The sequence below is a fragment of the Eptatretus burgeri genome, chromosome 6 (assembly GCF_056783735.1).
Source record: "Eptatretus burgeri isolate ZD-2024b chromosome 6, Ebu_testis_v1, whole genome shotgun sequence".
In the NCBI taxonomy this organism is placed as follows: Eukaryota; Metazoa; Chordata; class Myxini; order Myxiniformes; family Myxinidae; genus Eptatretus; species Eptatretus burgeri.
In genome coordinates this window covers 52,529,802-52,553,196 of record NC_140966.1, presented here as the reverse complement: position 1 = coordinate 52,553,196, position 23,395 = coordinate 52,529,802, and the positions used below count along the sequence as shown (strand labels likewise).

Sequence of the window (23,395 nt, the reverse complement as noted above, 5' to 3'; positions counted from 1 at the left end):
CCAATATTGTTACGTTTGTGGGGGAAGTGGGGGGAGGTTTTAGATATCATCATAGAGCAGATAGGAATGTATAGAGTAGCATTGTCCATGTACGAGTAGTTAGCCATTATCGATGTAGTAAGTCGGGACACATCAGCTAAAGAAAAGTTTTGTTTGAATGTGCGCTATACAGGGTGTTGCGAGTGGTAATTAGTGAGGAATTATGGTGAAGGAATTGTTTGTAAAACCCCTTTGTGTAATGTCCCATTGGGTGAAATCGGGTGGCTTAGGGCTCTGCCACGCAAGAGAAGAAGAGGAGAGGAGCTACGAACACCTCTAGAGCAAGGGGAAGAGAGTTTTGTCGCCTCTGAGAGGTGGGGTTTTGGTTGCCCCGGGAGAAGAGGACGATTGGTGGGCGTGCCGTCAGAAGCTAGCCGAGCAGGATAATTGGGTCGGGGGTTAATCTGCTGGGCCACCACTGCGACAGTATACATGCAAAGTTTCAGGCTGCTAGGTTTCATGGTTTTGGAGTTATGAAGGAGACGCACTGACATATATTAATGTAGATTTATATGCAAGAAAAAAATAAAAATTAAAAATAAAATAGAATGACGATTATCATTAAAATTTATCACACTTAAAACTATCAATCTTTTTGCTTTATGATTTAAACTATGAAAGTGAATGACAGAGTACTTATAGCTTTTCAGAAATACTATAACTTCAAAAGTGCTGGTACATAGGCGTTGGACTTCAATGCGCTCCTCAACAGGACAAGTTGAAAACTGGCGGATGTGCAGGAATGTTTGTGTAGTCAAAAAAAAAAGTGGTTTATTAAAAAGATATTAAAAAAAAACTGAAAATTACCATTGAAAATACCACGAAGCAAAGGAGCCACAGTAACATTGAACACCTCTTCCTGCTCAGTGGCTGGGTCAAACACGTAATCAAATGTGAAGGCCTTCTCTGTACCCACAATAATCTGGAGAAAACAGGAGAATGCATAGGCAGATTATTAATATGGACTCGGTGTCAAAAAGACAAACTCAGAAATATAATGTGATGCAAATGAGTCAATGGATATGCCTCTGTCCACGCCAGATATCAACCCACTGTTACGTTTGATCTCAATTAAAGGTCACATGAACTAAGCGAAGTCGATGACGAGCAATCATAAATCCTCACACTTCCCACCTAAAGCAAAATGAAAGATAGCAAACAGTTCCACCAGGAATAACCCAATATCACATTTGAGTTTAAAGAAGAAAAAAAATCTTCTCTTTTGACCCTTGTGATCTAAATTTCCCCCTGAGGGGGGAGGGAGAGGTCCTCAATGTTGATTGTGTGTGTGTGTGTGTATGTATATATATATATATATATATATATATATATATATATATATATATATATATATATATATATATATATATATATATATATATATATAAAAGTTTTACTCAATATGTTTTTTTTTAATATTCACCTAATTGCATTTTTTGGTATTTGACATTTTGACCCCACCAAAGGGGGCAGCATTCTGACTGGTGGGTCTGGAAAAGAAGATTTTTGAAGAAATTTACTCAGTCAGCCATTTTGACCTACTCAAAGTCATGCGACCAGAACGAGCTTTGCAATTCCTGTTAAATTTCAGCCGGATCGGCCCAACGCTTTGGCCGGAGAAGTCGAAACGGGAGACGGACAGACGGTACGCAATGCCAATACCTTAGCTGGAATTTAAATTCCAGATCAGCGAAAAATTGAATTAACTAATCTTTGTATCAGTCCATACTTTTGTCAGATTTGATTCAAACCCCTTCTCAAGTTCAAGCTATTGTGGTAACAAGCATAGTCACATTTTGACACACTTCCGGTGATTTGATCAGCACGGTCTCAGCAATCAACCTTTTGACGCCAAATTTGAATCAGTTAATCTTTACGTCATGGTAGATATTGTACTTGTACCAAGTTTGGTCAAAAATTTGGCTTCAGCGGTAAACGGATTATCGCAGTAGCCTAACTCTGCAAAGTACGTACGGACGGATGCACATCCAAAAACAATGCCTCTGTCACATTCCACTGCAGAAGCTTTTTAAAAAACAAAATAAAACAAAACTAACATGGCTGGTATGATTGCGGTGAAGTGCTCCAGATTCAATGCTGGTGTCAAATACACCAAACTTGGGTTTACCTGCGGCTCCCCAGGTACAAAGGATATACATGGCTCGCATCCTTCAGCCAACTCTCGGGGAACAAGAGGCCGGCAACGGATAGCCACACGGACTGGAATCACTTTCTCTTCCATCACTGCAAGCACGAATCAACCACCAATAAATACCATTAAAATGCTCTTCACAGCCAAAAAACACACAAACAACCTCCCTCTTAAAAATAATAAACAAAACAGCAAACAAGGAATAACAGCCAAATATTTCGCTTTCAATTAATACTTTGAAACTAAATGATGCCACACTGGCTAAATTACCATACTTGGATAAGCGCAATGCAATAGCATCCAAATAGCACACTGATCGATTTGAGCACAATTTAATTTTAAAAGCTATTAAAAAAAAAATTAAATAATAATGTGGCAACATTAGCTATTCAAGACAATCACAGGTGGACAATTCCACCAAATGGTTATTGATCAACCTAATCATCAAAATTTAAAATTCAATGCATATAGTTACATTTATAGTCTGTAGTTTTTGGCAGTTTTTTTCCCCACCTATCAACAATTTAATGCAAAATAATAAAATAAATAAATAAATTTCACCATTATAGTTGGTTTTATCGTCTTGCGAATTCTGAAAAGAAAAAAAATATATGATCGGTAATTCTTCCACATAATTGATTTTTTCATATCAAAACCACACACACACACACACACACACACACACACACACACACACACACACACACACACACACACACACACACACACACACACACACACACACACACACACACACACACACACACACACACACACACACACACACACACACGCCCCATTCAACATTGGCACCAAGGACCACTTGTTGCAGCCTATAAATCAGCCTTGCGGCAAGTGGGGCAGGATAATCCCCAGGAGCTGGGGGTAGTCTACACTTATGATGTCCCCACAATGATGCCCTCCAGGCCAATGAAGATCTTCGTTCAATATGGGCCACGTGGGTAATGAAGACTGCCACCGACAAATGGGCACATTGTCCCACCTGCATTTCTTCCCCCCCCAATAACCTCCCCCTAAGGACTGTCAACAACGAAGGACCATTTGTAAATTTGTGTTCCAGGGATCGAACCAGTGTGAAGTGTGTAAATAATAATTGTGAAAATATTTAAGGCCACCTGGTATTTGTTTAGGTATAGAATTCCATTTAAAACTGTCTCATGTGAATGTGTTAGAATAAAGGAACCCAATGCATTCGTTTGTGGTATTTTCAAAGGTTGGACATGGATGCATCATTACTCAGGGGATAGGCGAGGTAAACCGTATTAGAGGGAACTCGACCCAATATGTGCACAAGATTCTGGAAGACTCGAGCAAGGGGAGGGGGGAATGTGGCTGTTTTGGAAACATACAATGTGGGAAAGCATACATGGACACAAAGGCAACCCGAGGACGAGTCATTTCAATTGTCTATGCGTAATTCGACCTTTGCCCGGTGTCTAAGGGGTTTTTTTGGGGGGGGGGTCATGCATTAAGGTTAGTTTGTGTTTCCCCAGTGTAATGTCTTCCTTCCCTCCTGCCCTTCTCAATCCATCAACAATCCCCTTCACCAAACCTCATTCAACAACCCTCCTTCACCCCATCTGTCCACTCCAACAATCCCCTTCACCAACCCTCCTTCACCCCATCTGTCCACTCCAACAATCCCCCCTCTGCCTGACTCAATCCCCCAATAATCCCCTTCACCAGACCTCAATTGAATAACCACTCTTTCATCCCGTCAGTCTTTCAAGCTCACACGTTTATTCTTGTCCTTAGATACGTTAGTCTTCATCATTCAAATTGACTCATTCTTTTATTATTTACCACCAACAACCCATTGGTCACGGTGAACAATTGATCCTCCAGACCAGCATCAAACTGCTTTCGCACATTCTTCCTTCTTGCATTTAATACATTCGTGACACAAAGCACGATGCTTGGTGTCATTGTGGTGAAACACAGCACTTCTCACATGCATGTCTGCGGCACGAAGTGCACCGCTTTTCCCATACGTAATAAACTCCGACATTGGATGGGGACCAATGAGAAATAGGCTCGCACAATAGAGACAGAAAAAGCTAGATCCTGTCAAGGAGAAAGAAGACAGAGGTTACGAAACAGTCATCACAAAGTTTGTCCTGTGAGCAGGAAAATCCCAGAACACAGCTTGGTTCATGTGGAGAGTACGGCGTGGAGCTTAAGCAGCTTGAAAGGACAGAACGCACCAGAAACATCGTTCCTGTGAACTTTGCTCTGGAGGAAACGGAGTTGCTTGCCGTTGGCGTATCGGGGACGCCATAGAGGACTTGCCTACTGGGTCTGGACGCCTCAGAAATGCAGCTGCACGTCCCATCACTAGTCCACATCTTCCCCATTCTCCTCCGTCCTCTCCCCAATATATTTGGACCGGCAAAGCCCCGTTTGGCTGTGTGAAGTGAGGGAAGGTGTCAATGCCGCACTCCATATACTTTTATTTTCAGTTCTTCTTCTTCTTCTCCGCCCCAGATTTAATGATGGCCATATGTCATTTGTGTAAATAAGATTGTGAAAGAATACATGTTTGGGTTATATCTTCTCTTCTGTGCCTTTTAACTGTAAATGATTGTGTGTGTGTGTCTAAATAAATAGATGGTTGGTTATTTCAAATCTGTCTCAGTTGGCCTTTCCTCCATTGGTCCATCCATCCATCAGGACCATACTCTGTGCAGAGGGTTGGTGCTGCGTAAGCAGTCTCCTTGGCTATTGGGCACAATCCTGGACGGGTCGCCACTCCGACACAGTATACCAGCATGCTGGCACTCATTTTGCCAACCGCAGAAGGATGACAGGCAGTCAACGCCACCTGGTGTTAATTCAACAGCCGAGTGGGATTTTAACTCAGGATCCTAGGATCCCAAGCCTACCACTACAACCATCGAGCCAACATCCATTGGTCTGACAGTATACAAGTATAGTTATAGGTTAAGTTGTACCCCACAGATTGGCTCTACTAATTAGCCAGCGTACACTCAATGTAGCGCTCAGCAGTAACCAGTGTATGCGCTGAGGACACAAAACTCGGTTTATTTAAAATCACCTCCTCAGCTAAACTGAGTCCAATGGGTGACCCTGGATTTGAAGTTAATTGACGTTCATGGTTATTAGCATCTCACCGGACTGCAGAGTTATCTGCAGCTGGTGGCCTTCGGAGGGAACCCGAGGGCCTCCCCTCGTGGCGAACCTCAAAACCTGGGCCATAACAATAGACTTACATATGCACTATGCAGGTCATGTACAAAATAAAAAATAAAATAAATAATAATAAACCAATGTCACCCGCAGGGTGACCCGTATCTTGCCAAAAGGTGACCACGTGTGACTTCTTTAAGGTCACACAGAGGTGAACAGAGCTGCAATCCACCAGGAGCGACTCCTTGAGGAATATCTGCCTACGAGAATAGTTCTACAGTGTAACCATGAAAAATATGTGTTTGCCTCATAATGTCACCAAATGACATCATAATGTCTCAAGGTTGACATATCTAGAAAGCACTCATCGAGGTGTTCAATTTGAGGTACTACACGATATGGTTCCTAAACCTTGAAAATTTGACCTTGGGGTCAAATATGTTTGACCTGAGGCGCTAACCATGAAGGTTAAGGCCAATCGCCACCAAAAACTAATCAGCTGAGCGCCAGACCATATACTACATTCCCATAAAGTTTGGAGACGATAAGATTAAAATTACTCAAAAAATAAGGGTTTCGTCGAATCCCCTGATTTGCGACAAAGTGACCTTGACCTTCCAAATTTTGTGCGCTGAAAGGGACCTCCATAGGCCTCTGATATGCGAAGTTACAAAAATTTCCAATGATAACTGTGCTCTGCAGAGTGATTTATACGTGATTACAGACAAAAAAAACCAAAAACATGAAGGTCAAGGCCAATCGCCACCAAAAAATTAATCAGCTGAGCGCCAGACCATGAACTATATTCCCATGAAGTTTGAAGACGATCCGATCAAAATTACTCAAAAAATAAGGGTTTCGTCGACTCCCCTGATTTGCGACAAAGTGACCTTGACCTTCAAAATTTTGTGCGCTGAGACCTCTAAAGGCCTCTGATATGCGGTTACAAAAATTTCCAATGATAACTGTGCTCTGCAGAATTTTTTATACGTCATTACAGACAAACAAACAAACAAAAAATTAAAAAAAAAAATACAAGCTGACTAACATATCTTGCAAAAACTTCGTTTTGGCAAGATAAAAATGGAAACACCAATGTAAAAATCACTTAATAGGGCATTGGGCCACCATGTGCAGCCAGTACGCACAATGGCATAGAGTCCACCAGCATTTGGAATTCTGCAGGAGGGATGTGGAACCAGTCTTCCACGAGCAAGTCAATCAACTAACACCTGTTTGATGGAGGTGGAAAATGTATCATGCTTCATTCCAAAATATCCCATAAATGCTCGATTGGGTTCAGATGTGGTAACTGAAAAGGCCATGACATATGGATAACATCTAATCAGTGTCATGCTCATAAAACCATTGGGCGGCTCTACATGCTCTGTGGATGGGGGCATGGTCATCCTTGAAGACACCCCTCCCAGCAGGAAAGAAATGCTGCAACATAGGGTGAAGATGATCACTCGGTACTATCAAGTTTCTCATCCTGTACAGCATTTTTGGCTGCTGGTTGCATCATTGGTTATGAGCACGGCTATGCCACTGATGCAGTGCCCCTATTACCAGTTCACACTGGTGCTCATTTTGCCGACCTCGGAAGGATGAAAGGCCGAGTCAACTCCCTGGTGTTAATTCAGCAGCCAACGGGGCTCGAACTCAACACCCTAGCATCCCAAGCCACCACCCTAAACGCTAAGCCAACGCCAGGCTTGGTAGAATCATTAAGTGGCGATTCACATTGACCTTGCCTTCGAAGGGAATGACTGCACCCAAACCATGCCAGGAAACTGCACCCCACAATATTACAGAACCACCAGAACTCTTCATCGTTGGAACCAAGCACTCAGTGTTATGGAGTTATTTAGGTTGCACCACACGTCCAATTGTCGAGAACATGGTGAAGGACGAGTCACCTGACCACATCAAATTTCTCCACTGCATGTGCTGTTTGCACCAATGGACTCACAAACCTGCATTGCCAGATGTGATGAGCGGTTTGTGCACAGAAACTAGACTGATATCCCGCTCTGTGGACTTCTCGGTGGACCGTTTTTGATGAAACAGACTGCTCATGCCAAAGGTTGAAATTTTTTCAATTGATCTACAGTTCCTCGCTCGCTTTGCCTTGCATGTCAAATGGATACACGGATATCACGATCCTGGAGTAAGCACTTCTGCCAACTGTTGTCCTTTGCTGATGAGCACGAGTATGCGCAAGGTTGATAAAACTTCAATGAAACGGTTGATGAGGAACAGCAAGCTTGGCAAGTGATTAGCGATCGCTAATCAGTCATATTAAACACCTCCCGGAGATGCCCAGAATGTCTGAATTGGACAAATGAACACTTTTTTTTCTTTTTTTTAGCAGTCAGAACTACTGCTGAAGTCAATAAAGAAGATAAAATGTTGTAATTCCGCTGAGTTTAAGGATTTTCAAGGTTTTGGCATGTGTGGAAATGAAATAAAGCCACGAACACTAGTATCTATGGGTGTTTATAAGCATTGCAATGTATCCATTGGTTCGTACGTTTGATGATCAGACGTTCGATAATACGAGTGAGGAAAGTAAAGGAAGGGGAGGGGGGGAGGGGGAATTCCTATATCTCGAATGGCACAAACTCACCTGTAAAGCACACTGACAGATGGGGATGGGCACTAAAATAACTAATCAGCATGCAAGTACAGTATTGAAAATTTGGAGAAGTCGCTCAAGAGGTCCAAAAGTGCAGTTTGGAACAATTTCATGAAGGACAAAGAAGACAGTCCAAAAGTTCGATGCTTTATTTGTTCAAGAGACATTAGGCCAAAAGAAACAAAAAGAAAGACAACAAGAAAAAAAAGCACCAGTTGATCACCCCTGCCTGCTTCCTTTTTAAAAATTATTTTGTCAAATATCCCAGGGAGTTGGTGGGGGGGAGGGGAGGGGGGGAACGCACCGTGTCTGAAGGAAGTGCTGCAGTGAAACGGCTGCACCACTTAAAAAGTAGCTCCGTGGGGGACCGACGGTTACTTCCCCAACGGGTGGGGTGACCTTACTCTCCTGATGCAAACTAAACATAAAAAAAAACAACACAAGAACAACTAAACAACAAACGAGAAAAAAACAGCGAGTATATAAAGGTTCGTCTTCTTAATTTTTTAGGACGGTAGAAGAAAGGACATCCCAAATATTGAAGCGGTTTGCACCACTTAAACATCCATATCTTTGTGCACGACTCTTGTACAATTCTTGAAATTTCCCCAATGTTGACATTGAGTTTTTATAGCTTCAACCGAGCCGCAACACCAAAAGCTGTACTGCTGCTTTCCGTTTGCGTTGTACGAGCCATACTGATCTGTGTACATGTCTGCACACGCAAGTTCCATCGCAGCCACTGCAGTAAAATTCAGTGCACACTTCCGATTAAAATAAGAGTTGTTTTAAAACTAGCAAATTGTGCAATGAATGTGGAATGTAGACAAATTGTGCAATGAATGCGACGAATCATTTTCACGATTCAAGCTTCATTTTTGAAGATGGTTTCCATTCGTTTGCGAATTCGGACGTGAACCGTCCTTCATGGGAGTCACTCGCTCCGTAATGTTTTCTCCAATTTTGCAAGTGGGGAGACGGACCAGGGAGCACTGGTGAGTGCACGTCCCACAAATGTAAACCTGTGGATTAAATGTTTACTGTAGATCGATATAGACATATTGCATGGCCAATCATTTTGATATGCACAAAGTGTGGATTTTTGTTTTGCATTTCACCACTCATTTTAAATTTTTTTTTTAATTTTGTATACATTGTCGAAGCTCGTACGAGAGCTAACACACAACGCACAACACAGGGGGCAGAGAACTGTGGATTGTATTTTTTAATAATAGGCTTAGTGAGTGTGTACATGATGTGACAGGTATAATGACCCACGTCATATATATATATATATATATACATTATGGGGTAGAAAACTAAGCTGTTTGGGAAATGACTCATGTGATTTTTTGTGGGGGGGGGGGTGAGGGGGGGAATGGGAGGTAAAAAAAACTGGCGTGTCGGGTACATGATTTGCTGGCATAACTCTGAGACTTTTAGTGGTGCAACAGAAACTGGCATCAATAAGTTTCAAGATGCAATGCAGCAAAGACAGGATGAAACTAGAACGGGCACTCATAGAGCGCATATCTTCGCCGCCCCTACTTTTTTTGTTCTTGGTATGAGTGTGGGGAACTGGTTTCATATGAATGGTCTTACGACACAAACCACATATCTATAATGTCATGACCCCCCCCGCCCCGACTTTCGGGGGCTACGGACGAAACAACAATCAACTCACGTCGTTTTGGCGAGTCTTCACTCGCAAGCTCGGTGAATACAACGTTTCAACAAGAGAAGGTAATCTCGTTTGATGCTGGTTTCATGCAAATCGAATAAGAATTGACTGAGTTATGCTGAAAACCGCATATTTTTCAAGGGTGTGACCCCCCCCCCCGACATTTTACCCCAACCGGTGACATGTGTTATGACGTCATTGTGTCACAAGATTGGGCATTAAATTCTGAACATTTTGGTGCTGGGTTCATGTAAAGCGGACAAGAATTGACCGCGTTATGACAAAAACCGCATATTTTTCAAGGTCATGACCCCCCTGACCTTTGACCCCTAACCGGTAACAAGAGTATGGGCGTCATTGTGTCATATTGCATATCACAAGATGAGGCGTTGAATTCTGAACATTTTGGCGTTAGTTGCATGCAAATTGAATAAAAATTGACCGTGTTATCGTAAAAAGACGATTTTGACCTTTTCGTGACCTTGACCTTTGACCCGAACGATCCCAAAATCTAATCGAATGCTTCCTGGCTAATAACCAATCATCCCACCAAATTTCATGCAATTCGGTTTAATACTTTTTGAGTGATACGAATCACAAGATTACAAATAAATAAATAAATAAATAAATACACGCCGACCAAAACATAACCTTTCGCAGAATGCGAAGGTAATCAGCGATAGACAAACTAGAAAACCTTTTTGAGCTCAACATTGTCTGGCACAGAAACTGTTATGCTAAATATACAAGTGCACAAAATCTAAGGTATGGAAAGAAAAGACCCTTCAAGCAAGCATTGGAAGCCAATGTAGAAGACAATGACAGGCAGGATGATGAGCAAAGAAGGTCATCAAGATTTTGCACTTCTGGAATAGACTGGTCTATGTGCATATTTTGCCAAAAAAAGAGCCACAAAAAAAAGTCACCAAGCTGTTCTCTGTAGCAACATTCAGTGCTTGCCAGAACATACTTGATGCCGCTGAGGAACAAGTCGACAGCAACATGCTCACAAAAATCTGAGATGGCTTCTGCTGCTATCAGATCCACAAGTATCATAATGTGTGCAAATCCATATACATAGCAAAGCGGAGCATGAGCTATAAATCTTACAAGGAGTCTGTTGATGAAGATCTATACTCAGAAGCTTTCAATGAACTTGTGACAGAAATAACCCCTGGCATCAATGATGGAAAGGCCTTCACTATGACATATTTGTTATGCCAGTTCAAGTTTCTATTAGAAGAGAAAAAGATTTGTGCAGATAATTACAGATCACACAGGCTCAAAAGCAGGTTACAGAATCACTTTAAAGATTAAATTGTTTTTCACCAGCAGCCAAATCCTTCAAAACCCAAGCTTGTTTATTCCAGTGATATATCATTACACTTTACAGGATGTCATCAATGCATCTGCCAAAGTATGCTCAAAAAGTCATGAGACAGATGCTTTCAAAAACAAGAAACTGGGAGATTCAAACACCCCAAAGCAGATTTTGTATCATGCATCACAGATTCTCAAAGCCGATTTGCAGAACTGTCAGGGAATTGATATGAAACCAGTTGACATTGATGACCTTACTTTAAAAAGGGGGAAGGAAATTATTCCACAGAGTCTGGACTGGCTTCTTCGGTGGCTCATTGCAGAAAGGAACATGGATCTTAACTCTCAATGCATGCACGAAGTAGATGAGAGACATATACTTATGATACGTCAAGACATAATACATGTTTGCATCACATGGAAGAAAGAAAATGCCTAAGCATGTTTGTTTGGCAATGACCATGACGCATATCACAGATTCCAAACGAGTTGTCACTTTACTCAACCGAATTGGACATTCTGTTTCATACGATGACATTGAAGTTGTCGATACTAGTTTGGCAAGGGAGGTCAGAGCTCAATCAGAACACCATGGCATTATCATTCCAACAAATATTGTTCCTGGTGCATTCATTAAAATAGCAGGAGACAACAATGATTTTCTGGAACACACCTTGGATGGGAAAGAGACAACCCATTCAACCACTCTGGTGATGTATCAAAGATGATTGTTTGGTCCCAAGCTAAAAAAGTACAATATGCAGATCACAACATAAGACCAGAGAGTTGGTGTCAAAGCCACCCAATGCTTGCCTGTTTATACATTTATTGTTTTTCAAAGACTAGTCTAATATTTTTTTATAAAGCATTGCAGTGAAGTCTGATCCAAATAATTTTAAAGCAATATATATACTTGTATATTGTAATCAGTAAACTAGTTCACATATTAAATGAATGGCAAGTGTCTAGTATAAACAGGCGAGCATTGGGTGGCTTTGACACAATGTTAGGTTGAAAAAAAAAATTAAATCATTTGTTAATTTCAACTTCACTACACCAATAGTATACCCCAAAGGAACCTCCATGCCAGATATCAGCATCCTAGTACACATATTAAACTAGAGGGGGAGTACTCGGTCGAGTGCAAAACCTCCGCCGCCAATACTGCTGGGTCACTAAAGTGAACCTGATATCCTATTCATTGCAGGTCAAAACGGATCAGACTCTACTGAACCATGATTGAATAAACTAAACTAGATCGACACGCATGAAGAAATGCCAAAAAAATAAAATCAAAATTTTTTTTGAAAAAAAGGGTGCAAAATTTGTTATTTTTTTTCTCTAAAAAAATTTTTTGGCTTGGAAATCACTTAAAACATGTAGAAATGCAAAAAAAAAAAAAATTAAAATATCTTTCAAATAAAATCGAATTTTTTTTGAAAAAGTTGCAAAATTTTCTGTTTTTTTTGGTTGGAAATCACTTAAAACACGTAGAAATGCAAAAACAAAAATTAAAATATTTTTTCAAAATGGCCACCATAGCGGCCATATTGGACTTTGGACCAAGTCCAAAATCTAATGGCATGATCCTTGGACCATACCTAATCCCCCACCATGTTTTGTCGAAATCCATCGGAGTTTTTCCATAATACTGTTCACAAACAAACAGACAGGGGTGAAAACAGTAACCTCCATCCATTTTCGATGGCGGAGGTTAATGAATGGCAAGCTTCTAAATAACTTGAACCAAAAACTTTAACGTTGATGTGCTACAAAAAAGGTCAAAAACTTAAAACATTTGAAATTATTTTTTTAATTTCAACTTCACCACATCAATAATATACCCCAAAGGAACCTCCATGCCAAATATCAGCATCCTAGTACACATATTAAATGAATGGCATGCTTCGAAATAACTTGCACCAAAAACTTTAACATTTTCACACTGACGCTCATGCCGGGGGTATCGTTATAGCTCTCTGTTCTTTGAACAGGCGAGCTAAAAACGAAGTCTTGAAATGACAGACAATGTATAACACATCTTAGAACGTGGTTTTTTGGGGAAAAGACCATCAGCAAAGTGTTTAATTGTTGGCATAAGACAGAAGTGGTACCAACACAACCAACCAGTCCAGGAAAAATCAAGCAGACATGGACTTTACATGGGCTATTGTTCGAATGTGCCCAACAAAGCTCTTTACACTTGATTTGATATCGGATCCATCCATGCAGCAGATACCCAGCTGGAGTGCTTTTAATGCACTTATATGCGAGGGTAATCCATGTCTGACAGAAGTTGGGTACTGTCCTTTGATTCGAGGGTCTCCAACTGAGTTTAGCATTGTATATACGGTCATGAAACAAGCGCAGTCAATGATGAACTTGCTTGGTCAGCATGAAACAGTCATCACATTTGATTTGGCCATATATATGTCAAGGCAAAAGAATTACAGTGGAGGCATGCAGAGGAGTTCCGTAACATGGTGATCAGACTTGGTGGATTTCATGTTGCCCTAAACTACTTGGCAGTCATCGGGAAGCTTTTTGCTAATTCAGGAATAGAAGATCTCCTTATAGAATCTGGTACATATGGGCCCAGCACTGCATCTGCTCTGCTGCATAGGAAATCATACAATCGTGGTGTCAGAGAACACAAATTGCTGCTTGAAGCAATGCTAAGTCTCCAGTGGCAGGCATTCACTGCAATGGCTCCAGGACCATGACCACTGCGAGGAGAGTCTCATTGATTCAGAGATAGATTAAATCAGTCAAAAAAATTTGAATTGCAGAGAAAATGTGACAGTTGGTGAAACACTAAATGAAGAATTTCAAGATGTATGCAAATTGATGCAAAAGCCTCAAACACTATTCCAATCATTCAAAGCTGAGGGCGATTTGAAATCCAATCTCTTTGCTTTCTGGAACTCATATATAAGCATGGTGAAAATTCTGCTCGACTTCATCCGATCAGAGAGAACTGGTAAACTGGCTGGCACATTTGTCTGCGACTGCTGCCATGTTGCAGTACTTTTTTGCAATGGATCGACCCAACTACTCAAAGTGGATTCCAAATTACCTCACAGACATGAGGAAGCTGCCAGATACACATCCCAAAGTCCACGAAGAATTCATGAATGGAAACCATTCAGTAAGTCGTTCTGGTCAATCGTTTAGCAAGGTATGGACAGACATGGTCCTGGAACAGTCTGTGAATCTCGATTCAAAGAAACACGGAGGAATCATTGGTATGACCCATACACCTGGTGCTCTGGAAAGATGGTTCCTGACGAGTCACGAGAGAGCAGCCATTACAACAGCTACAAAATAAATGTGTGGTTTACAGGATAGTGACCAGATTGGGACCCACAAGGAATCTTCACAGAATCGCATGAGTAGAGATGAAGCCGATGTGCAGAAACTGATCTCTGTGTTTACATCAGAACTGATGACAAATCCTTTCTTTCTAACACAAGACACTGACAGTGAAGTTTTACCACAGGTGCTGTTATGCCAAAAGACCTTACATATAATCTAATTCATGCGGTCGACCTTGGTAAAAGTCACATGGAAAAACTTTGTTGAAGAACGACTAAACAGTCATTCTAAAAGCTTCTGGGACCCAGTACCACAGTTGAAATTGAAAACATTTGCTAACTTGGTTCAGAAGACAAAAACGAAGACAAGAGAAGAAAAGATACAAGTTCTCAATGCAGACAGACAGCTTTTTGGACGATTAGTCATAGCAGCAAAATCTAGAGATGTTGATCTGAGAGATGTCCTGACATATGAACTGTCAGCTGTTCCATTTGCTTTGGCCCATTCCGATGGAACTCTCGGAGCAAACACCAAGAGTGCATGACTGGAGTTACTCGAGACAGACACAGAGAAGTTTCAAAGATTACCCATTTCAGAGCCACCACAAATGACTGCATTTGTAATAGATGCCGTAGCAATGGTGAAAATGATCAAGGTTGTTGGAGTGACAACATTCGGTGCTTTGGCAGATAAATATTGGGAAGCATTTACAAAAGCACTGAACAAAAATGACTGCAATCGAAATGACATAGTCTTTGACCGATATGATAAGAAGGATTCGATCAAAGACCAGACACGTTTGAAACGGGGATCATCCTCATCATTGGAAATAAAAATTGCTGGAGAAAACACTCCAATACCAACCCAGTGGAACAAATTCATGAGTAATCCTGTCAATAAGGCCAACCTTACAAATTTTCTTTGTGAGAGGTGGACTAACACACGCACTGCTACATTACCACCAGACAAGTTAGTTGTTCTTGCTGGAGGATTCTGTGATCCACTGAGGGTTGTAAGGCTCACATTAGGTCATTCTGAATGTCTCAATGAGCTGCACTCTGATCATGAAGAGGCAGATACACGCATGATGTTGCATGCCTTTCATGCCCCTCTGGATCATGATAGAGTGGTTATACAATCACCAGATACAGAGGTGGCAGTATTAAGTGCCTACTTCTTTTCATCCATGCATTGTCCTGAACTGTAGTTCAGAACTGGTACAAAAGACAAGCAACGCTACTTGCCAATACATACAATAGCAAATCATCTGGGTCCATCCATGTGTGCTGCTCTTCCTGGATTCCACGCATTGACTGGATGTGACAGCACAGGTGCCTTCTCTGGAATTGGCAAGAAAAAAAGGATTCAATTTGCTCAAGGCATCTGATGAGCATCAACCACGTTTGTCTCTACTTGGAGAGAATCTCAATCTGTCTTCATTGTGTCAAGCTTCATGTGAAAAGTTGGTTTGTGCACTGTATTTCAAAAATGGTTACAGTACAGCTGATACGAGATATTTCCTATTCTGCCAAAAGCAGAAACAAAATGAGAACTTGCCACCAACATCAAACAGTCTTGGGCATCATATTGAGAGGGCCAATTTTCAAGCATATATTTGGAAGAAATCACTCTGTGCCATTCAGAACTTGCCAGACATGGTTGGGAGCTTGTCAGTGGCATACTAAAACCATTTCTCATGTCAAAAGCACCTGCACCGACTGCCATTCTCAAGCTCATTTCATGCAAATGCAAAAAGTCTGCATGTAGGCGGAATGACTTGTGCCGATGCAAAGCAAATAGCTTAATCTGCACAGAGTCTTGTTTTTGTATGGCCGATGAACAATGTGAAAACATCCAAACCCAAGTATATTCCACCGATGACTCTGACACTGATGAATAATTGTGAGCAAAACAAGAAATTCTTGAGTCTCATGGGATTGACTTTGATTTTATTCAAAACCTCTACCGAGGTTCCACGTTCCAATCTCTCATTCCATGGATAACTGAAAATGTTTCCCATATGTATGTATGTATATTATATATATATATATATATATATATATATATATATATATATATATATATATAATTCATGCAAACTTATCCAATAACTAAGAACAATAACATTGTATTCATATAGCATTCAATCTTTTGTTATGTACATGTCTCAGAAGATAAAATAAAAGAGGATCCAATTTTGATACCGTTTCACATGTGTATCCCAAAAATAACTTTGGTAACCCTGTTTTCTAGTTTATTTGAACATTACAAATTTTGTAGAGCCATTGAAAATGTGTAAAATCTATTTTTGCTAATAACTGATAACACTGGGCTGCATTTGAAAGATTTTTTTCAGAGGTCTAGGTTTTCTCAATGGTCCTGATATGTTTTTTGCATGCTGAATTCAGAAATGGATCTCATTTCACTCAATCAGGTGAAGTTTTTTTTAATTTTCTCTTTTTCTATCTCAATTTTAAGGAAAAAAATAATAATCAAAATTTTGGTTTTTTAAATTCAAAATCAGACTTACATTGACAGAAAATGTACAAACTATACATATAATGACACACAAGTACACTTAATGTGGAAGAAAGTGCCTTCTCAATTACTTTGACTTGAATTTCAGAAAAATATAGATAAATCGTTGTTTCTGGCAACACCCAACTTCAGTCGCTCCAGCAGCTGCGTGGCTCAGTCTAGTGTGAGCTGTCCACATAGGTGCACGTGAGCGGCAGTACGTCCTGCGTAGTGTCCTCCTTACTATAACATTACTGTGATTCATGATGAATCGAAAGTGCAAGAATGACCCAAACCGGTTCTGCTATATCTGTGGTAAAGTGACCATGCCAAACCGGCAGTCTAACATCACACGTTTTGTCATTTTGTAAAAGCACTGAACAAAGAAGGTCGAGCTTTCGCTTTCCTGAACAAGAAATTTCCTCACGCAAGTGAGGCCAAACTGAAAGCAGGCATTTTTGATGGCCCTCAGATCAGGGAGCTTATGAAAGATCCTAAATTCGACGAAAGTATGGAGACCAATGAGAGGGATGCCTGGCTCTCATTCAAATCCATTGTGACGAACTTTCTGGGCAATCACCGAAGTCCAGAGTATGAATGCGTTGTGGAAGGGCTCCTGCAGAACTTCCAGGCTCTTGGTGCACGCATGTCCATAAAGATGCATTTTCTCAGCTCGCATTTAGACTACTTTCCGGAAAACCGTGGTGATGTCAGCGAGGAGCAAGAAAAACGGTTTCACCAGGATATTCGAGTGATGGAAGAGAGGTACCAGGGGCCGATGGGATGTCAACATGCTTGCAGACTACTGTTGGTGCCTCAAGAGAGATGTTACAGATGCGAAACAGACGAAAATCTTTGCGAAAGCCATTTATTCCGCATCAATTGTTTTCCTTCGTCTTTTTAATGTTGAATTTCACATTAACGGTACTTGTGCATCATTTTATATATAGTTTGTACATTTTCTGTCAATGGAAGTCTGATTTTGAAATAAAAAAAACAAAAAATTTGATTATTTTTTCCCTTTAAAATTGAGATAACATTAAAAACTTGACCTGATTCAGTGAAATGAGATACATTTCTAAATTCAGCCATGAAAAAGCATATAAGAACCGTTGAGAAAACCTAGACCTCTGAAATGATACAGACCAGTGTAATAGATTAGCCATTTCTGGCATCCTAAACATACACTAAAACAAAAGAAATCCTAAAACTTGCTTTCCCAAAACAAGTTAAATTGTAACCTACCCCTGGGTATGTTTCCACCCTCACAGCAAATTAGTTATAGCAAACGCAGTGAGCTTCATACTTAATGCGTGCACATGAGAGAATAGGAAACAACAACAACAACACAATACCCCTGACGATTTCGAATCTGTGTTGTTGACTGCGACCCTTTTGCTTCCTGTTGTTTTTAAAACGCTGTGCAGTGTATTAACACGATTGGGTTTTATTTCTATCTTGTGAATATTACTTAACACGTGCACATGAGAGAATAGGAAATAACAACAACAACACAATAACATGGCAATTTGGAATCCGTGTCATTACCTATGACCCTTTTGCTTCCGTTTTTTTTTTTTGTTTCCGTTTTTTGTCATGGGGAATGATGCATGCCGGGCGATAAAGGCATCGTCGGAGACATGAAAGACCCAAATAATATCAGACATGGTGTATATTTCCTCCACTGATTTTAATAAACATATCTCCCGCATCATCAAAAAATAATTTTTCGTCGTGATTTACGTTATTTGATCGCTGATCCCGAATCCAGGTCGAAGTAACTGGAAATTGTGTATACAGTTGTGAACAAGTTATAGGTAAAGTCAGAAGCGAATGAAAGAAGAATTCTACGTTCAATCTAGTATTTCTTTTTTTTTAGATGAGATCCTGTTCTAGGCGGTGTAGTTGTTGTTGTGAAGGTAATGTTGAGGTATAATGTTGAGGTAATATTTATTTTTTTAGATGAGATCCTGTTCGAGGCGGTGTAGTTGTCGTTGTGAGGGTAATGTTGAGGATTAAAAAAAAAAATTTTTTAGATGAGATCCTGTTCTTGGCGGTGTAGTTGTCATTGTGAGGGTAATGTTGAGGATTTTTTTTTATTTTTTATTTTAGATGAGATCCTGTTCTTGGCGGTGTAGTTGTCGTTGTGAAGGTAATGTTGAGGTAATATTAATTTTTTTAGACGAGATCCTGTTCTTGGCGGTGTAGTTGTCGTTGTGAAGGTAATGTTGAGGATTTTTTTTTTCAGATGAGATCCTGTTCTAGGCGGTGTAGTTGTTGTTGTAAAGGTAATGTTGAGGTAATAAGTAAAGTCAGAAGCGAACGTAAGAATAATTATACGTTCGCTTCTTGGCTTTGCCTATTCCATATCACCACAATGCAGGACTACAACATGCCTGGATATGTTCCTTAGGTATGTCCCAAACTGGAAAAAAGTCAAACCAAACAAGTACTACATGGACTCTCCTTCTTCTCCTTCTTTCGCCTAGCTCCCGTTAGAGGTCGCCACAGCGGATCAACCGTCTCCATTTCGCTCTATCCTCCACATCTTCCATTGACACTCCAACCACCCGTATGTCCGCCCACACGGCATCCATGAACCTCTTCTTTGGCCTTCCTTTTCTCCTCCTGCCTGGCGGCTCCATCTTCAGCATCCTTCTCCCGATATACTCCGCTTCCCTCCTGTGCACATGTCCAAACCATCTCAATCTCGCCTCCAAACCGTCCTACCTGTGCTGTCCCTCCAATATACTCATTCTTTATCCTGTCCATCTTCGTCACTCCCAACGAGAATCGCAGCATCTTTAACTCTGCCACCTCCAGCTCCGCTTCTTGTCTTGTCAGCGTCACCGCCTCCAAACCATACAACAACTACTACATGGACTACGTTTTGATATTCTAGGCCTTGTATGAGATTTGGCTCCTGGACTATTCGTGTATAAAACGCAAACCGTTGAGCCTTGCACAGGTACGTGCCCCACCGATTGTCGTTATCGGTTTTTTTTGTTTTTCTATGATTTTCAGATCACACACACACACACACACACACACACACACACACACACACACACACACACACACACGCACACACACACACACACACGCACACACACACACACACACACACACACACACACACACACACACACACACACACACACAATTTCCTCGTTTTAAAAATGCATCCAACTTCAACAAAACCGACGTGGAATAAAGAATCGCAGCTAAAGTTAATAAAACGATGAGCGCAATTCACACGACATCCTTAACACCGAACAAAAACAAACCTGAGAGACAAGCAATTGAATAAACAAACAAATAAATAATACAAATTCAATGTATTGTTCAAACCAACCTTAAAAGGTTTTATCACCAATAAAGTCGCCGAGTGATTCACGAGGAACTTTCAAAATGTCCGGGAACGTTCGCGAGTGCGAATCAACCAATGACGCGCGACGACTCTTTCGAAACAACCAATAAAATAAGAGCAGAATACGTCACAACACCCTCACATAATTGGGCGCGGTTTTGTCGTTAGTGGTGACATTTCATTCATTTGCATCATTAAGGTCAACATTTTTATTCCGATTTTCGACTTTGAAGTAAATACGTTTTGGTTCATCTTTGTTATGGTTCAATTTACGTCGTGATTGAGGAAAAAGTCATTCTGACACTTCCGGTCTCCATCTTACTCCTCCTACCACATATTGCTCTTCTCTTCTCCACGTTACTCTCCCGACTCCATCTTACTCCTCCTACTACATATTGCTCTTCTCTTCTCCACGTTACTCTCCCGACTCCATCTTACTCCTCCTACTACATATTGCTCTTCTCTTCTCCACGTTACTCTCCCGACTCCATCTTACTCCTACTCCATCATGCTCTTATCTTCTCCACGTTACTCTCCCGACTCCATCTTACTCCTCCTACTCCATCATGCTCTTCTATTCTCCACGTTACTCTCCCGACTCCATCTTACTACATATTGCCCTTCTCTTCTCCACGTTACTCTCGCGACTCCATCTTACTCCTCCTACTCCATCATGCTCTTCTCCACGTTACTCTCCCGACTCCATCTTACTCCTCCTACTCCATCATGCTCTTATCTTCTCCACGTTACTCTCCCGACTCCATCTTACTCCTCCTACTACATATTGCCCTTCTTTTCTCCACGTTCCTCTCCCGACTCCATCTTACTCCTCCTACTACATATTGCCCTTCTTTTCTCCACGTTCCTCTCCCGACTCCATCTTACTCCTCCTACTACATATTGCCCTTCTTTTCTCCACGTTCCTCTCCCGACTCCATCTTACTCCTCCTACTACATATTGCTCTTCTCTTCTCCACGTTCCTCTCCCGACTCCATATTGCCCTTCTCTTCTCCACGTTCCTCTCCCGTCTCCATCTTACTCCTACTCCATCATGCTCTTCTCTTCTCCACGTTCCTCTCCCGACTCCATCTTACTCCTCCTACTACATATTGCTCTTCTCTTCTCCACGTTCCTCTCCCGACTCCATCTTACTACATATTGCTGTTCTCTTCTCCACGTTCCTCTCCCAACTCCATCTTACTACATATTGCCCTTCTCTTCTCCACGTTCCTCTCCCGACTCCATCTTACTCCTCCTACTCCATCTGAATTGTTTTTATGCCTCCGCACCAAGGGTGCCGGAGGCATAATGTTACCGGGTTGTCTGTCCGTCCAGATTTTCGTTTACGCGATAATTGAAGAAGCAAATTGTAAAATTTCATCAAACTTGGTAAAGATGTAAAGTAAGACAGGGCAATTAAGTGATTAGATTTTGGGTCAGATGTGATAAAGGTCAAGGGTCAAAGGTCAAGGTCAAACTCTGAAATTTTACTGTTTACACCCTAACTCCAGGAATATCGAACAGAATTTCATCAAACTTGGTACAAAGAAAAAGACAGGTCAATTAAGTGATTAGATTTTGGGCCAGATGTGGTAAAGGTCAACGGTCAAGGTCAAACTCTGAAATTTTACTGTTCACGCCTTGACTCAAGGAATATTGAACAGAATTTCATCAAACTTGGTACAAACATAAAGACAGGTCAATTAAGTGATTAGATTTTGGGCTCGATGTGGTAAAGGTCAAGGGTCAAGGTCAAGCTCTGAAATTTTACTGTTTACACCCTAACTCAAGGAATATCAAACAGAATTTCATCAAACTTGGTACAAACATAAAGACAGGTCAATTAAGTGATTAGATTTTGGGCTCGATGTGGTAAAGGTCAACGGTCAAGGTCAAGCTCTGAAATTTTACTGTTTACACCCTAACTCAAGGAATATCAAACAGAATTTCATCAAACTTGGTACAAAGATAAAGACAGGTCAATTAAGTGATTAGATTTTGGCCCAGATTGTGGTAAAGGTCAAAGGTCAAGGTAAAACTCTGAAATTTTACTGTTCACACCCTAACTCAAGGAATATCGAACAGAATTTCATCAAACTTGGTACAAAGATAAAGACAGGTCAATTAAGTGATTAGATTTTGGGCCAGATGTGGTAAAAGTCAACGGTCAAGGTCAAGCTCTGAAATTTTACTATTTACACCCTAACTCAAGGAATATCGAACAGAATTTCATCAAACTTGGTACAAAGATAAAGACAGGTCAATTAAGTGATTGGATTTTGGCCCAGATTGTGGCAAAGGTCAACGGTCAAGGTCAAACTCTGAAATTTTACTGTTCACACCCTAACTCAAGGAATATCGAACAGAATTTCATCAAACTTGGTACAAAGATAAAGACAGGTCAATTAAGTGATTAGATTTTGGGCTCGATGTGGTAAAGGTCAGCGGTCAAGGTCAAACTCTGACATTTTACTGTTTACACCCTAACTCAAGGAATAAAAGACTGAATTTCATTAAACTTTGTACAAATGTAAAGTAAGACAGGTCAATTAAGTGATTAGAATTTGGGCCAGATATGATAAAGGTCAAGGGTCAAATATGTCAATAGTCAAGTGTTTGTGTGGGAGAGGGGAGGCATACCCGTCGACTGCGCGCAGTCAAATTACTCTAGTTTGTCCATGTAACTCTCCCGTCTCCATCTTACTTCTACTCCATCTTGCTCTTCTCTTCTCCACGTTACTTTCCCGTCTCCATCTTGCTTTATCGTCTCAGTATGGAGAGTTTTCAGAGCTATCACATATAAATGGCTACGTGCCACCATGTTGGCTGCATTGATTTCCCTGGCAACAATCAGTATCTCTACAATTTAGCACGTTTATCTCGTTATTCTGACTTACTGCAATGGAAGGTTACACAATATAATTATTTCGCCTTGTTAGGTCTTGTTTGCCTTTTCTCGCTTGTTTAGCTTGCCAAGCAATATGGCACCCGAGCACTGCATCATGGTTACTGAAAGCCCTCCATTGTTCGTCATAACATTTGAAGCAAGGATTCATAAAATATTCTGCTTTGAAAAAGAAATCATTGATTATGGGGTATATTAATCTGAAAAAAATCACTCGAAAAGGTAAGGGATGATAAAGCTCTAACCCTAAAGTTTGCATCACTGGGTCAGAAGGATTGTGGGAGTGGAG

General features: G+C 40.8%; 1 protein-coding gene across 5 annotated transcripts in view; it reads right to left on the bottom strand.

Moving 5' to 3' along the window:
- LOC147024782 (chromosome-associated kinesin KIF4-like) overlaps positions 1-20,290 on the bottom strand; it is a 74,428-nt gene extending 54,138 nt beyond the window's left edge. For 3 of the 5 annotated variants that reach the window (XR_015059194.1, XR_015059195.1, XM_085885030.1), the window contains exons 1-3: positions 2,753-2,783; positions 2,168-2,283; positions 847-961 (exon numbers count right to left, since the gene is read on the bottom strand). Coding sequence is in view for 3 of the 5 variants with exons in the window: in XM_085885030.1 (XP_085741156.1) it covers positions 847-961; positions 2,168-2,281 (229 nt within the window). In the remaining 2 variants the exon portion in view is untranslated. Of the gene's footprint in view, positions 1-846; positions 962-2,167; positions 2,284-2,752; positions 2,784-20,185 lie in introns of those variants that run through there. The other 2 variants (XM_085885031.1, XM_085885032.1) reach the window with 2 other exon arrangements.
- Between the last annotated feature and the right edge of the window lie 3,105 nt (positions 20,291-23,395).